Source organism: Oncorhynchus nerka, linkage group LG18 (genome assembly GCF_034236695.1).
Source record: "Oncorhynchus nerka isolate Pitt River linkage group LG18, Oner_Uvic_2.0, whole genome shotgun sequence".
NCBI lineage: Eukaryota > Metazoa > Chordata > Actinopteri > Salmoniformes > Salmonidae > Oncorhynchus > Oncorhynchus nerka.
This window is the reverse complement of record NC_088413.1, coordinates 68,811,757-68,829,431: the sequence shown is the minus strand read 5'-3', so window position 1 is coordinate 68,829,431 and position 17,675 is coordinate 68,811,757. Positions and strand designations below refer to the sequence as shown.

Sequence of the window (17,675 nt, the reverse complement as noted above, 5' to 3'; positions counted from 1 at the left end):
TACACAGCTGATTAAAGTAATCAAAGGCTGATGATGAGTTGGTTATTGGAAAAAGCTGTGTAATACTAGGGCAACAAGGCTGATGATGAGTTGGTTATTGGACAAAGCTGTGTAATACTAGGGCAACAAGGCTGATGATGAGTTGGTTATTGGACAAAGCTGTGTAATACTAGGGCAACAAGGCTGATGATGAGTTGGTTATTGGACAAAGCTGTGTAATACTAGGGCAACAAGGCTGATGATGAGTTGGTTATTGTTAATTGGACAAAGCTGTGTAATACTAGGGCAACAAGGCTGATGATGAGTTGGTTATTGGACAAAGCTGTGTAATACTAGGGCAACAAGGCTGATGATGAGTTGGTTATTGGACAAAGCTGTGTAATACTAGGGCAACAAGGCTGATGATGAGTTGGTTATTGGACAAAGCTGTGTAATACTAGGGCAACAAGGCTGATGATGAGTTGGTTATTGGACAAAGCTGTGTAATACTAGGGCAACAAGGCTGATGATGAGTTGGTTATTGGACAAAGCTGTGTAATACTAGGGCAACAAGGCTGATGATGAGTTGGTTATTGGACAAAGCTGTGTAATACTAGGGCAACAAGGCTGATGATGAGTTGGTTATTGGACAAAGCTGTGTAATACTAGGGCAACAAGGCTGATGATGAGTTGGTTATTGGACAAAGCTGTGTAATACTAGGGCAACAAGGCTGATGATGAGTTGGTTATTGGAAAAAGCTGTGTAATACTAGGGCAACAAGGCTGATGATGAGTTGGTTATTGGAAAAAGCTGTGTAATACTAGGGCAACAAACAAAACGTGAACCCCTTTGGGTCACCAGGAAACGCTGTTCACATGCTTAGCACACATTTTTATTAATGGTACTGTTGCTTATTTCGTGTGTGTGTGCGCAGGAAGTGGCGGTGAAGGAGCACCTGGCAGGCAAAGGGAAGGGTAACAGACGCAGTCTCAGCTCCCCCAGTGTCCACAGGGTAAATGGCACATCTTCTGTTGGGGGTATTACTGGGTGCTATTGATTTATTGAATAGTTTTAAGCCACTGAGGTCATGACATTAGTCCTTTTCCTCCCTCTCTCTTTCTCTCCTTTTCGTCTTCAGCTCTCTGGCAGCAGACAGGACTTGTCCTCTGACTGCAATCTGGACGACAACAAGGTGTGTACAACCCTGTTGAAGCTGTGCCACTGTTAATACTCAAACTGAACAACCCCACGTGCCAAAGTACACAGATCAATCCTCACATCTTTAACCCCCCTCTGCTGTTCTGTCTTCTCTGCTCCAGACTCGCTGGGAGAGCCAGCAGGACATCTTCATGACCTCGCCCCAGCCTCGCCCCTCCTCCTCTCCCCCTACTACTCCCCCACAGAACCAGAGCCAGGACCCAGAGCAAGGTAAGAGCCTGACTCCCCATCTCTCTCCCCTCCCTCTGCCCCATTGTCCTCTCTACCTTTCTACCCCTAGACTGCTCTACTAACCTGGCCTTGCTGACTGGCTGACTCTACCTCAGTCTCCCCTCTCTCTCCTCCTGTCATCTATTTTTTCTGTGCAGTAGACCTTTCGTGTGGTTCTGTCTGTCCTGTCTACTAGTGTTGTCTCGTGTTTTAAGTGTGTTACATACAGTAGTCATATTGTCTGTTTTTTCTTTCTTTGATTTCACATTCTCAGTAATGATGTCATTGTAATGAATGTGTGACCAATGACAGTTAATCATTCAGATTAATTGGCAGTCTTTTATGATTATAATCCAGAGATTATAATATGTTATCACATGCTAAAATCATCTTTATGTGATTATTTTCAGTAATTTTAATAAATTCTTTGTCTTGTCTCGCTGACCTGGTCCAGCCATTTTCTTCATTGTGTGTCTTTTTTCAATGTCATTTCCTGGGCTTGCTTTTCAACTTCCTGTCTTAATCTCTCACACTTCCCCACACCTTCCAATCCTCCTCACCATCCTCTTTTCCTCCTCCATCTTTTATTCCCGCTGCTCCTCATCTTTTCTTCCTCCTCCCTTTCCTCCTCCTCCCTCACCGGTTCTCCCCTCAGGTCGTTCAGGGCTTGCTGCCTCTTATCTTTCAGTCAAAGCCCTGGTGCCGCAGATGCCCAAGCTGCTCAAGTCCCTGTTCCCTGCCCGCGAGGACAAGAAGGAGCCCCTACGCCCCTCACCCCACTCTCTACAGGTAGGATGCACATACCCCAGTGACCTTTTGACCTTGGTTAAAATAAGCCCTTCCCTTTTTTATCTTGTAACCCCATTGAATCCTTTCCCATTTTCTTGTGATACACCAAATAAACCAAACCCTGTTTCTAGCCACAACACCAGTCAGTAACTGGGAGCCCAGAGAAACTGGATGGTCGATGTGAGTCTATAATCCACTATAGTTCACTGTCTCCCCATCCTCTGCCTCAAACCATTGCTGTAATCCATGCCTTTTTTCAGTGTAGCCTGTATTTCCATTTTTATTTTGTCCATCAGGCCTTTTACCAAGTGCTGCCTTCACAATGAGACCCATCATCATCTGCATTTAAGCAGAGGAAAGTGGAGATGGTATTTAGGGCATTCAGAGGAAGTACCATCTAGACCAGTGACTGTTACTCAGCTGCCAGATGAAACACACTTGTATAACAGGCTTTTAGACAAGCCTCTCTCAGAAGACAGAATGGGGATAGAGCGGTCTAGGGCGGTTTAGTGCTATTATTAAGCAATAAGGCCCGAGGGGGTGAGGTACAGTGCCTTTCGGAAAGTATTCAGACCCTTTGACTTTCTTTATTTTCCCTCATCAATCTACACAAAATACCCCGTAATGACAAAGCAAAACAGGTTTTAAGACATTTTTGCAAATTTCTTAACAAGAAAAAACGTAGCACATTTACTTAAGTATTCAGGCCCTTTACTCAGTACTTTGTTGATAACCATTGGCAGCGATTATAGCCTCTAGCCTTGGGTATGACGCTACAAGCTTGGCATACCATTCGTCTCTCCAGATCCTCTCAAGTTCTCTCAGGTTGGATTGGGAGTGTTGCTGTACAGCTATTTTCAGGTCTCTCCAGAGATGTTTGATCAGGTTCAAGTCCGGGCTCTGGCTGGGCCACTCAAGGACATTCAGAGATATGTCCTGAAGCCAGTCCTGCGTTGTCTTGGCTGTGTGCTTAGGGTCGTTGTCCTGTTGGAAGGTGAACCTTCATCCCAGTCTGAAGTCCTGAGCGCTCTGGAGCACGTTTTCATCAAGGATCTCTCTGTACTTTGCTCTGTTTATGTTTGCCTCGACCCTAACTACTCTCCCAGTCCATGCCGCTGAAAAACATCCCCACAGCATGATGCTGCCACCACCATGCTTCACCGAAGGGATGGTGCCAGGTTTCCTCCAGACGTGGCACTTGGCATTTAGTTCAATCTTGGTTTCATCAGACCAGAGAATCTTGTTTCTCATGGTCTGAGAGTCTTTAGGTTCCTTTTGGCAAACTCCAAGCGGGTTGTCGTGCCTTTTACTGAGGAGTGGCTTCTGTCTCACCACTCTACCATAAATGCCTGATTGGTGGAGTGCTGCAGAGATGGTTGTCCTTCTGGATGGTTCTCCCATCTCCACAGAGGAACTGTAGAGCTCTGTCAGAGTGACCATCGGGTTCTTGGTCCCCTCCCTGACCAAGGCCTTTCTTCCTGATTGCTCAGTTTGGCCGGCATTCAGCTCAAGAAAAAGTATTGATGGTTCCTAACTTCTTCCATTTAAGAATGATGGAGGCTACTGTTCATGGGGACCTTCAATGCTGCAGAAATGTTTTGGTACCCTTCCCTAGATCTGTGCCTCGACATAATCCTGTCTCAGAGCTCTACGGACAATTCCTTTGGCCTCATGACTTGGTTTTTGCTCTGACATGCACTGTCAACTGTGGGACCTTATATAGACAGGTGTGTGCCTTTCCAAATCATGTCCAATCAATTCAATTTACCACAGGTGGACTTAATCAAGTTGCAGAAACATCTCAAGGATGTTCAATGGAAACAGGATGCACCTGAGCCTAATTTTGAGTCTCATAGCAAAGGGTCTGAATACTTATGTAAATAAGGTATTTCTGTTTTTTTTATATACATTAACAAACATTTCTGAACAGTTTTCACTTTGTCATTATGGGGTAGTGTGTGTAGATTGATCAGGGGGGGAAACTATTTAATACATTTTTAGAAGAAGGCTGTAAGGTAATGTTGTGGAAATTCTTAAACAAGGTCACTCAAAGTTGATCTTAAATGAATCATTGTTTGTCAGCGTGCTGGAGAGCTTCCGACCACAGCAATGCACCATAGTACACGTCAATCAGGAGCTCTGCCTGGGTAGTCCCAGCAGCTGTTATGTACGGCTATACACAGACAAGTTATATTTGCATGATTTAGCATAATTAATTCATCATTACCGTTTTGTTTCATTAATGTGACCGACCAATACTGGTTCATAACATGTGACAGACCAATACCTCACGAGGCTTCTTCTCTCTAAGCTGAGACCTTGAAAGTGAGATATCTGTAGTTCGTTCTCAAAACAAGGTCTGGGCGTACTGCCAAATTGCAGCTACTGTTAGTGAGGAGGAGCAGAAAACAACATGAGGCGCAGATCGCCTTACAGCATGTTAATAACATTTCCCAGGGAGGAGAAAGAGAACACGTTATAACAGTCCTACCAAACTTGCTAAGAATGAGATTGAGGCAGGGTTAGCCCAAGCTACAGTCTAGTAGCGGTCCTCACATATTTAGGGCACACTTCTGTCTCTAGAAGCCCTGCCTTTCCAAATCACAATTGTAACTATTGATAAAGTATCTAAATCAAATTTAGAATAACAGTCCTTAGTGCTTCATGTTGGTGCTATCACTTTAATTTAAGACCCTAACTTTTCTCCTTACTTGTGGTAATGACAGATTGGTATTTCAGTGCATTCTTAGTCTAAAATACTATACATTTTGCAGTGTGCAGACCTCCACAATCAACCTGATACCCCAAATAAACAATATTGGATAAGCCTAAATAAATTACGGGCACAGTTGACCACACCCCTCTGTCCCCAGCACTCATCCTTCCTTTCCTGGTGTTTCTTTGTGTTCTTCTTCAGATAGTGTTTCTGTTCTTCCTTTTAATGGCACATGTTCAAAGTGGATGGTCCTTGATAATGTCTCTCACGCTGTCCTTTACAGTCCATCATGTCTTGTCCATTTTCCTACCAGTACACCAGCAGCATGAGAGAGGTTTGGACTGGGTCTCTCCATGCTCCCTCCACATGGACCCATGTCACACTCCTGAGAGAAAAAGCAATTGATAGCTTTCGACTGGATGCTGTGTACAGGTTGCTGGCTCGGACTCTGGTCTCACGGTAGAAGTGGTGAAGGACCATACTGAACGCCATTTTCGCCGTTATTTCAGCCGGTTAGAAGGGGTGTTGAGGTTCACACTGTTTTTCGACCAATACCTCACGAGGCTTCTTCTCTCTAAGCTGAGAACTTGAAACTGAGACATCCATTGCAGCTACTGATAGTGAGGATTTGATCAGTCAGCCACTTGCACGAACACAGAAATTGGTTATAAGAAAAGCACAAACATTAAAATTCCCATTACAGTAACAAAATGTGGAAAAGGGGTCTGAATACTTTAGGCCATATCGCCCAGCCAAACAAGCCGGTGGACATTTTTGTGTGTTTCTACATGTAGAATCGATTAACACACATATTTTCAAATGAAGGGCCGGCACTCTTTTCAGAGGTGCTGAGTGTTCTCGGCCGGCAAACGCTAACCGATGTGGCCAAGCCATAAGGTAAAGGAAGAACAAAAAACTGCCAGGCCTTTCCCCCAATCTATTTCAGTAATGCTGTGTGCCAGTTTTTGGTTTGACTCGGCCGGGGATTGAGCTCCCAACCTTCCAATCTCAGGGCAGACACTCAAACCACATGCCACTGAGTTGGTTATGTCCATATATAATGAAGTCAAAAGTCGCTGAACACTGGATGTAGGATATACCAAGCTTGCTATTTAATTTCCATAAAGACAATATATCTTTAGTAATACCACCATCTGTTTGTCATTCTTTCAAGACAGATAATTCCACCATTATTTTTAGGGATTAAAACCATTTTTGTCAAGAGCTGAATATAATCAACTGAGCTTTTGAATTTTTACATTAACTCGTAAAATTATGGACAATGTGAGACAATACTGATGTATTTCAATGAATAATTGAACCTTCAATCATTTGAACAATAACTGTGTTTCTCTCTCTTCCTGGCAGCACATGCCTCGTATCATCATGCAGACGACGGGGCCTGAAGACGGCAGGGTCCGGACAGAATCTGTAAGAACCATCTGTCATCTCTTTTCAACTCTCCTCCTGCCTGCTCTCCCTTGTTCAACCAACATTCCCTATGAGCACAAGATGTTAAAAATATGTTTAAAAGGACGTCTTTTCAACTTCTTGTGGTCACTGGGAGTTGTAGTTTGTTAGAGATCAGTCTAGTTGTAGTTGATTAGTTGAAATCAGTTAGTTTTCAACAACTGTCCAGGCTGAGACAGTGTATTGACTGTAATATGATGGTTGGTAGTAAGCTAGGGGATCTGAGGATCTCATGACGATAATGATGAAAGATGGTGATGGTGATGATCATTATGATTTTGATAATTGTGTTGCCATCATGATGTCTTGGTTTGCTCCAGTCAGTCTTAAGTTTGTTGGGAGTTCTTAAATTCCTGTTGTGGTGTGATTGCCATTGCCGTGATTCCTCCCCGTAGGTTGCTAAGGTAGGGAGGACCGCCTTTATCCCGGCCTTGACCAATGACAGGTGGTCAGAGTCCACCGAAGCCCCTCTTCCTGTTCCGTCCTCCCAGCATGACTATCCCCTCAGCCCCATCAGCGAGGCCTCCAGCGGCTACTTCTCCACTAGTGTTTCCACGGCAACCCTGACCGAGGCTTCAGCCAGCGCCGCTGGTGACCACCCTGCCACCCCCCTCCGCCCCTCCTCCTCCCTTACCCTCTTAGATGCAGGGGTGGGACTAAAGGAGATTGATGCTCCTGAAACTACGTTACCCAGAACCCAGCAGCAGCAGCGAGCTGAACGGAACGGTGTTACTGCTGCCTCTCCTCAGTACGACAACAAAATGGCCACCACAGGTCCCGGCTACAGCGTCACCACAGGCAACAAGCCCTTCTCCGTACAGAGGGTGTCGACGTCGGACCTGAAGTCATTCCAACAGCGCATCCTGGGGGAGGAAGTAGAGGCGAGAGGAGGAGGAAGACAAGGGAGTCTAGAGAGACTGGAAATCGTCCTGGACGACGAGGATGGCGGCTGCGACTACGTGCTACCTGATTGGCTGAGAGAGGGGGTGTGCGTGACGGTGGGAGCCAATAAGGACGGGACAGTGCGCTACGTGGGCAACACTGAGTTCGCCGAGGGCGTGTGGGTCGGGGTGGAGCTTGACTCGCCCTCAGGTGTGTTTGTGTGTTTACTGTTCACACAGAATCGCATGACTCAACATAATGACACTAGAAGAAATGTAACTCTAAGCAAATAACCTGAAAATAACAAATCTAGAGGGCCTTGTCCACATGTACATGAGAATCATCAGAGCAGGCAATGCTTAGTTTAGGAATTTGAAAGTACTAAACCAACTCTCTTCCTTGTTTACCCCTCACCCATTTCTCTTATTCTCTCTCTCTGTACAGGTAAGAACGACGGTTCCGTAGGCGGGCGCCACTACTTCCGCTGTAACCCTGGTTACGGTGTCCTGGTGCGTCCCGACCGGGTTCTCCAACGGGAGCATTCCACCAAACGGAACCCGGAGAACCGGCGCAGCGGCGAGTTCTACCAGCCCGTTCTGCGGGGAGAGTCCACTATCAGGAGAGGGGAGAACCGCAAGTCCTGGAGCAGCTGAACTGGAGAGAAACAGGCTTGTCTGGGAGAGACCATTATTCTACACATCCTAGAGAAGTAGAAAACCCACACGTCCTGTTTCTAAGCCTCCGTCTCGCTTAGCACCCTCTCTCTCAATCTCCCCCTAACTATGCAATACAACTGCATCTAATGGAAAACGGTCCCTGTCCTATACCCACCCATAGCTATGGAGCAGTACCTTAGTGCTCTGTGTTAGATCTGTCTGGGTTCATTTCGATAGGGAAGACCTTTACCCAACAAGCCCCTGCTGTCTCCCCATCTGGACACAGCACTGGTGGCATGGATTGGGCACAGGCCCTGAGTGGCTCCACAGCACCTGAAGTAGTCTACAGAGTGTTGCTGTCTGTATGAAGTGGCCCACAGGAACGGTTTCAGGTTCTGAAGTAATGACATCACGCTCTCTGATGTCATCAAACTCTGGTCACACTTGGAGAATCCTTCTGAAAGAATGAGACTACTATTCCACCGGACCCTGACCTGCAACGCCCCTCTTTTTTCAATGGAACTGTCCATTTATTTCCCCCCCCCCTATTTTTGAATGGAACTGTCCCTTTTAATTAAATTATATTATCAGTCCTTTTTGTGGACTGACATTTGAACAGTTACTGTATCTATCCCCTGTGTAAAGTCATTCATCTGAAATGATCGATTCTTCCAGAATGTGCCTTCATGGGTTTATTTTTCTTTGTTATATTTCTTAGTTTCTCCCTCTGTTGAGCTTTGACGAGAATGCCTTGTGTAAGGTGATCTCAGGGACTGCCGAGTGGACATGGATGTACCTGTGAGAAGGTGTGTGTGTGTGTGTGTGTGTGTGTGTGTGTGTGTGTGCGCCTGTGTTTTGGCCCTTGAAGCTGAATTTAACCATGGCAATTTACAGTATAGGCTGGGAGAACAATTATCCCTGTGCGTGTGTGTATGTGCACATCTGTGTGTGTGCATGTTTCTGGCTGATCTGAAAGATGAAGCACCGTCGTTATGACGACGTGGTTTGTACGAAAGTAATAGCCGTTGGTTTTAAATTGTAAGTTGAAGGATGGTTCCACTATGAGAAGCCCAGGGAGCAAAATTGGTTGAAATTGCTTTTCTCAATGTCCTTTTAACATCAAGTGCTCACTGGGAGATTTTGCACGTTGGAGGTTAGTTTGGTGACTGACTGTGGTGATGTGTGTTAGCAGAATTGTAGTCTTTGGTTCTAGAACTGTTTGAGGAAGTAGCAGTGGGATGTATGGTCTGCATGTAACTTTGTGTTAACATTGTGGAGCTTTATGTAACGTGTGGATGCTGGATGGAAGGTAGGATCTGGTATGTTTTATGCTGGTCATTGATTTGTGTTTGGGGGAATAAAGATCTCTGCATACATTCACCATTTGTGTGAAGATACAGATCTGTAATAGGGTCTATCATTTACATACTGAGTCAATGGCTTTGGGAGATGAAAGAAGGTTGTGGGAGCAGTGTTTTACAAGTTATTTCCTTTGAAACTATGGAATATTATTTCAAATGTTAATTGATCCCTGAAGTTCTTACAAAATGTAGTGAATCTCATTTTTATTAGACATTTGAAGTTAATATTTAAAGGGGCAATCTGCAGTTCAAACAACAACAAAGTGGGGTCCCCGCCACAGTTTTGGTAAATAGGAATGGGACTGGAGAAATGGAACCAGCTCTCAAATTAATCAGTGGGTGTATATCATTCATTTAAACATCCAAAAATAGATGTAACAACTGCAGTTTGCCTCTTTTTGAAATTCCATTGAATAGAAATGTAAACGGTGTTTTCTCACCTCGTGAGTGGAGGTACAAACTGTAAGGAGATGCAGAATGGGTTTTAACATTAGTCCATCCAGCAGTCACATGAAGGAGCTAAACCCCTTCACCCCAACGCTATGACATTTCTTTTGACTCTTTATCATCTGATTTAAGAGAAGCCTAAATTTGCAATGTTATATATTATATACAGTATATCACAAGTGAGTACACCCCTCACATGTTTTGTAAATATTACTTTTCATGTGACAACACTGAAGAAATGATACTTTGCTACAATGTAAAGTAGTGAGTGTACAGCTTGTATAACAGTGTAAATTTGCTGTCCCTTCAAAATAACTCAACACACAGCCATTAATGTCTAAACCGCTGGCAACAAAAGTGAGTACACCCCTAAGTGAAAATGTCCAAATTGGGCCCAAGTATATCATTTTGTGATATACTGTATATAAATGGTTGTACATATGCCTTTATCGTGTGAAATAGTTAAAGCCTTCTAAATTGTACTGAAAAAAATTGTTGCTTGCACAAGTGATTTTATGAGAAATGGTGCTGCTATAGCCACTGTTATATAACTGTAAATGGATTCGATCATGGACATTCTAGTCTTGCTTTTTAGCCTTGAGATGGGAGAAAGTAAGGAGGAGTTGTCTATGGGCTGATGACTGGCCAATTGATAGAGGAATGGAACGTAGCAAGTGCTTATTTATTGTCATGTACTGTCCCCAAGTTGGACACTTTACATTGCTCTTTCTGTAGCTAGCGTTTTTAAAGTTTGTCGTGGTGTTTATTGAGTGATCATACTTGTGGTAATAGGAGAGGAACTGAGTATGTGTCTGAACGCGCAGTGTTGTAATGAAGAGAGAGCAGGTGGTGTATCGGATGGATTTGGCCTTCGTCTTCTCACCTCTCTGCACAGAGAAGAGTGTTTTGAGATCACTTTTGGCTTATCTATTTATTTCCGTGCCTCACTCTGTTTCTGTCTCTCACATCAGGAAGTAGCTCTGATTCAAACAACTTTCATTATGAAGTCACTTTTCTGGGTTATTTCACATTACCGATGGAGTCTTCGCTTCTGACTCAAAATAGGTGCAGTGAGGCTGGGATTCAATCTGTTCACACTGTTGGCTATGCTCCTTTTAAAGGCAATGTTTCCTCATTTCTGTCAATATTATTTTGTCATTTAGCAGACACTCTTATCCAGTGCGACTTACAGTCGCATACATTTTTGTACTGAAAAGCAGGTACACATGTACCTGAATGCTGTGTAACGGGAGGAAGTCATACATGCATCCTCTGGTTTTCATTTCAATAGGCGTCATCATGGACTTTATATTTGACCATATATGGTTGTGACTGTTTGCGCTCAGAACCACATCAGGGGTGTATTCGCTAGGAACCAGAAGCAAATGAAACGGGACCTACCTGAATTGGTCCAATAAACTCGTGTGGAGTAAATGGAAAACCACTTTTGCTACGGTCTGCAACTAATGAATACACCCCTGACCCTTAGACTGTCTATACAGTTACCCTTTCATCATTCCACAGAAGGCATGTTTTAAAATATATATTTGTGTTGTTGTCAAGTGCTACTATGAGCATATATTTTTAAAGGCCCAAGGACACAGATGCAACAAACCGTTATGGAGGAAATAATATTTCAAGAGTATACATTTGTTTACATGCATTTCCTGTATATCTTTGGCAACCCTGGTCCAGAGCTCAGAGCAATATGACACCTGCCTTTATGTGGCCTTCAGTCTACCAGTCTGTCCCCCTGAGGCTTTTAGTTATTAAACCCAGTCTGGCAATGCGAGACTCAATAACTGCAAGCCCTTAAACTCCCTCCATAGAGAGACCTGTATATTATAAGACTTTATTCACACTACATCAGACCCACTGCCACATGGGACCATGGGAGTTCACGTTAGTAGAGGAAACTAACACAGATATCAACTAGAGCAGAGAATCTTTATCCCCAACACAGACGTCAACTAGAGCAGAGAATCTTTACGCCCAACTCAAGGAGCCACGTTCCATTTCTGTCCAATACTAAAGGGGTTTGAGCTGGAGGAAGGGATAGAAATGGAATTGGGCCCGATCTTCAGACCATTTGTACACCGGTTTTTGTCATTAAATGGCACCCTACTCCCCATATAGTGCACAGAGAATAGGGTTCCAATTTGGACACAACGACTCACTTGAGACCTACTCTGGTTTGTGCCTCGTCCTGGAGTCTTGAGTTATTATTATAATCAATTATTTGTCTGATTGTGTTGTCATGAAGTGTATTTGAGTATTTCTGTGAGCGAATGCGTGTAGGCTTGATTATGTATATATTTGCATATTAAGACTTAACAATCTGAGCGCAAGTTTGGGTTTTGATTTAATTTAATTGTTCTGTGTAATTCTATGCTGAAATCCAAAGAATAATCATGTATTTTTTATCGCCTGGACAATAATCTCCCTGTAAAGGAAAGAATAAAAAAATGAATTGATTTAAATTGTCTGCAGTTATTTTATGGAGAACGCTGCGTAATCTTCCGGAAGCCATGCATTGACTGCAATTCGAGTTAAATGTGCAGTTCAAGATTTGAACCAGTTGATACACATTTTGTGAAATCATTCAGTTAGATTTCAGTTGCTCAACAAAACCACACATTCTTTATTCTCTAGTAGGTACAGTAAACAAATGAGAAAATGTAACAAAGGCATAGTTTTCTACATATTCATTACAGAACAGTCTACTGTCCAAAAAAGGCACTAAATTCTGAAGTAGCAGAACAGGACTCATTTAACACTCATACATAATGTGAATACAAGGACTGGCGATATTCGTTCCTTCGGAACGTCAAAGGCAAAGCACCTCCCACAAAGGTTAAAGTTCATTAAGTAGCAAATGCAACCTGGTTTAATATGCAGAGATTTGACTTATGTCAAAGACGCAAAACCAAAGTGTATGCTACTTAATATGCATTACGTCTCAGGTTAACGGTCTTGAGAGACGAGTAAAGACCTCAGAAACCTGAAGGAAGAAGCTTTGCCTTTGAGTAATGCAACACAAAACACACACGGCAGATTGTGCACATATCAAATGGAAAACACAAAACACACACGGCAGATTGTGCACATATCAAATGGAAAACACAAAACACACACGGCAGATTGTGCACATATCAAATGGAAAACACAAAACACACACGGCAGATTGTGCACATATCAAATGGAAAACACAAAACATGATATAAAAAATAAAAAGCATTTCATGAATCTAATATACATTCCTGTTTGGCAGAACTTTACACATGGAAGTAAAACTGAAAATAAAATATGAAATCTCTTATCTTGTAAGATACATATTTGATTAGAACAAAGCACTAGGTTAATGGCTAGCAGAAACCGTCCTCGGGTCAGCTTGGCTGTCATTCAAGACATACTGGACGACTTAAAGGGACAGTTCACCCCAAACAATGTTAGTCTCATCTCTGCACCTTGAATCTTGCATGTGCGCTGGTCAGCCAACACTCCAATCGTTGTGTAAATCTGGCAATGAGAAAGTTTCCAAATCGTTTGGGGTTGAGGTCTACAGATTTATTCATAATAGGACCTACACAACTAAACCAGTCAACTTGAATTTCAAGGTGAACTACCCCTGTAAAGGGGGGGGGTTTAAAACACCTAATTACCCCTAACCCTTGAACATGTGTCAGCCAGCAGATCAGTCTTCCTTCCTCCTATTGCCTGCCTGGTCTGTCAATCACTCAGGATGACCAATAAGCTACGAGGGGAGGAAACTGAAGCGCCATGGTAGTTTCTCCCATAAAGTGTCTTTTTAAAATACAATCTAAAAGTAGGTATCTTAGATAACAGCTTGTGTGTAGAACACGTCATGGCATATAAAGCAGATAGAAAAATAAGTGTTTGCATTACTCCCAGTACCAATAATAGGGACATTTATAATGCTCCCTTGATTGGCAATCTTTTAAAAGCGTAAATAATTTCCTTTCAACTGGGGAACGTGATTATAACATCAGTCGGTTGCCTTAAATAAAGGTTAAAAGCTAAAAACAAATGCTTTGGGTACAGCTACAATATGCTTATAGTTACCCCCATAACAAGCACATACACAAGGCCCCTCTCACTAGCTAGCATGATTCTATCTATTCCCTTCATCATTAAGAATTTAGGGGCAGTTTTTATTGCATCATTCGTAAACAATAATATAATGAATGTCTGATCTCACTAGCTTTAAACCTAACCAGTTTAGGTAGTGCTACAACAAGGGAATATATAGGCTTCTCCAGGGGCCTGTTAAACCCTCACCACTTCCTGTCTCCAGAGGCCTGTTAAACCCTCACCACTTCCTGTCTCCAGGGGCCTGTTAAACCCTCACCACTTCCTGTCTCCAGAGGCCTGTTAAACCCTCACCACTTCCCATCTCCCTTATACTGCGAAGTTGGAGGTGGGAGACAAAGACAGAGGGATAGAATGATGACGGGCATAGGGAGTGAGAGTGATGACGGGCATAGGGAGTGAGAGGGATGACGGGCATAGGGAGTGAGAGGATGACGGGCATAGGGAGTGAGAGGGATGACAGGCATAGGGAGTGAGGGATAGAATGATGACGGGCATAGGGAGTGAGAGGGATGACGGACATAGGGAGTGAGAGGGATGACGGGCATAGGGAGTGAGAGGGATGACAGGCATAGGGAGTGAGAGGGATGACGGGCATAGGGAGTGAGAGGGATGACGGGCATAGGGAGTGAGAGGGATGACGGGCATAGGGAGTGAGAGGATGACGGGCATAGGGAGTGAGAGGATGACGGGCATAGGGAGTGAGAGGGATGACGGGCATAGGGAGTGAGAGGGATGACGGGCATAGGGAGTGAGGGATAGAGGGATGACAGGCAGTAGGGATAGAGGGATGACAGGCATAGGGAGTGAGAGGGATAGAGTGATGACGGGCATAGGGGGTGATGAGAGAGCAAGAGAATTAAAGTGTGCAGAGCACCTTGGGGAGAAGGTGCCAAGGCAGGGGTCCTCCATGCTTAGAGGGAGGTTTTCAGGGTTCTATAATAAACTATTCTGAATCTTTAGACCCACACAGACAAGAGCATATACCATACATACACCCACACCTTCAGGACCAGACTTGCCAACGCAATGCCTCCAGAACAGTCTAAAGGGGGTACTAGGGGGTAACGAGGTATAGCTATTAGGGGATAGGGGTGGAGGTAGAACCAGGCCTCCCAACACCTCTAGAACAGTCTAAAAGGGTTTACTAGGGTGGTAGAGGTATTAGGGAGGGGATAGGGGTGGAGGTAGGACCCGTAGGGCAAAATGAGTTTGACACTCCTGATTTACAGTATAACATTCCAATATGCTCTACCTGCACCATGACATACAATGTTTTCATACTCTATAACCTCATCGCCATGTACACTCTAACAGTCACGTACCGTACGTATACACTACAATTCAAACGTTTAGGGTCACTTAAAAAAGCTTTTTTTTTGTCCATTAAAATAACATGAAATTGATCAGAAATACAGTGTAGACATTGTTAATGTTGTAAATGACATTGTAGCTGGAAACGGCAGATTTTTAATGGAATATCTACATAGGCGTACAGAGGCCCATTATCAGCAACCATCACTCTTGTTCCAATGGCAGATTGTGTTAGCTAATCCAAGTTGATCATTTTAAAAGGCTAATTGATCATTAGAAAACCATTTTGCAATTATGTTAGCACAGCTGAAAACGGCCTGATTAAAGAAGCAATAAAACTGGCCTTCTTTAGACTAGTTGAGTATCTGGAGCATCAGCATTTGTGGGTTCAATTACAGACTCAAAATGGCCAAAAACAAAGCACTTTCTTCTGAAACTCAGTCTATTCTTGTTCTAAGAAATGAAGGCAAAAACAAGGACATTTCTAAGTGACCCCAAACTTTTGAACAGTAGTATTCACTCCCTCTTTCTTACTGTGATGTACACATACACATACACACACACACACCTTTCCCTCCCTCGTTCATACTGTCATGTACACACACCTTTCCCTCCCTCGTTCATACTGTCATGTATACACACACCTTTCCCTCCCTCGTTCATACTGTCATGTATACACACACCTTTCCCTCCCTCGTTCATACTGTCATGTATACACACACCTTTCCCTCCCTCGTTCATACTGTCATGTATACACACCTTTCCCTCCCTCGTTCATACTGTCATGTACACACACACCTTTCCCTCCCTCGTTCATACTGTCATGTATACACACACCTTTCCCTCCCTCGTTCATACTGTCATGTATACACACACCTTTCCCTCCCTCGTTCATACTGTCATGTATACACACACCTTTCCCTCCCTCCCGCTCATCCACAGTCCCCCCCCCCCCCCCCTAGTTGGGCTCCACCACCTCGGTCTTGATGTCACTGCCTGTCCCGCCCAGGGCCAATCCTCCCCCCGCCTGCGTGGCCAGGGCGAGGATGCTATGATTGACGGCCGCCATCTCCACTGCGAGAGTGATGGGATCCTGGTGCTCCAGGGCATTGCTGTGATTGGTGGAGGAGTTGTCCTGGAGGGAGGGGGGGGAGGGGGCAGACCAGGACACACCCGTCAGTCTGGAACCCTCCGTCCCTGCCCCCTGAGCGAGACTCGCTCCCGAGAGCAAGGATCGGCAAATCAGAGAGCTGGCCCTCTGGACGGCCAAGCCCCCCCTGCCCGAGCCGGGCCAAGCCGCCAGCCAGCTTGGCAGCAGGGTGGGAACCTGAAACCGCAAGAGGGGGAGGAGTCATGGGTCATGTTTACACACATGTGGTCTTCAACCCTCTGACACAGACAACTGAGCGGCGCATTTACTACGCAAAACCACAAATCAGTTCACAGACCACATCTGAGTTGGAGACCCCTGACCTACACTGACCTGAAAGACATGGATAGCTAAAGCAGTCTAACAGGTTGATTTCCACTGTCCTGCTTTTTCAGATGGAGAATATGCTTGAGACGCACCCTTGTTCGGTTACAGAACACAACTGGTTCGCATGGTTAAACGCATGCAAACAAATGATAAGAATTTGTTTCCCCCCTCCACTTGCTGATTAGCTACCCGTCTAACAGATTTGGTATAGAGAAAAAGTTCTGTACCAAACATGGAGTACAGTATGAATATGTAAACCATAATACAATAGGAGTTGTAACAGGATACAGTACCTGTGTGGGAGAGGACAGGTCTCGTCGACTGAGACTGAAAGGTCTGGTCACAGCTCTCTTCTCAAACAGAGGACCCTCACAGCCCTGTAGGTAAACAAAGAGACTGAGACTGAAAGGTCTGGTCACAGCTCTCTTCTCAAACAGAGGAACATCACAGCCCTGTAGGTAAACAAAGAGACTGAGGCTGAAAGGTCTGGTCACAGCTCTCTTCTCAAACAGAGGAACCTCACAGCCCTGTAGGTAAACAAAGAGGCTGAGACTGAAAGGTCTGGTCACAGCTCTCTTCTCAAACAGGCTCACAGCCCTGTAGGTAAACAAAGAGACTGAGGCTGAAAGGTCTGGTCACAGCTCTCTTCTCAAACAGAGGAACCTCACAGCCCTGTAGGTAAACAAAGAGGCTGAGACTGAAAGGTCTGGTCACAGCTCTCTTCTCAAACAGAGGAACATCACAGCCCTGTAGGTAAACAAAGAGGCTGACACTGAAAGGTCTGGTCACAGCTCTCTTCTCAAACAGAGGAACCTCACAGCCCTGTAGGTAAACAAAGAGACTGAGGCTGAAAGGTCTGGTCACAGCTCTCTTCTCAAACAGAGGAACCTCACAGCCCTGTAGGTAAACAAAGAGGCTGAGACTGAAAGGTCTGGTCACAGCTCTCTTCTCAAACAGAGGAACCTCACAGCCCTGTAGGTAAACAAAGAGGCTGAGACTGAAAGGTCTGGTCACAGCTCTCTTCTCAAACAGAGGAACCTCACAG

The 17,675-nt window shown here is 44.5% G+C and overlaps 2 protein-coding genes across 5 annotated transcripts in view; one reads left to right on the top strand and one right to left on the bottom strand.

The window, feature by feature from the left end:
• The window catches only part of LOC115146381 (kinesin-like protein KIF13B), a 75,412-nt gene extending 63,203 nt beyond the window's left edge, over window positions 1–12,209 (top strand). The window contains 7 exon segments of the mRNA XM_065004300.1: window positions 915–992; window positions 1,119–1,172; window positions 1,300–1,408; window positions 2,064–2,197; window positions 6,282–6,344; window positions 6,779–7,475; window positions 7,710–12,209. Coding sequence (XP_064860372.1) covers window positions 915–992; window positions 1,119–1,172; window positions 1,300–1,408; window positions 2,064–2,197; window positions 6,282–6,344; window positions 6,779–7,475; window positions 7,710–7,918 — 1,344 coding nt within the window. The 3' untranslated portion in view covers window positions 7,919–12,209.
• Window positions 12,210–12,346: 137 nt separating this feature from the next.
• LOC115146379 (homeobox-containing protein 1-like) overlaps window positions 12,347–17,675 on the bottom strand; it is a 43,434-nt gene continuing 38,105 nt past the window's right edge. For all 4 annotated transcript variants that reach the window (XM_065004301.1, XM_029688416.2, XM_029688418.2 and 1 more), the window contains 2 exons: window positions 16,924–17,007; window positions 12,347–16,480 (listed from right to left, as the gene is read on the bottom strand). In XM_065004301.1, coding sequence (XP_064860373.1) covers window positions 16,112–16,480; window positions 16,924–17,007 — 453 coding nt within the window. In that variant the 3' untranslated portion in view covers window positions 12,347–16,111. The remainder of the gene's footprint in view (window positions 16,481–16,923; window positions 17,008–17,675) is intronic.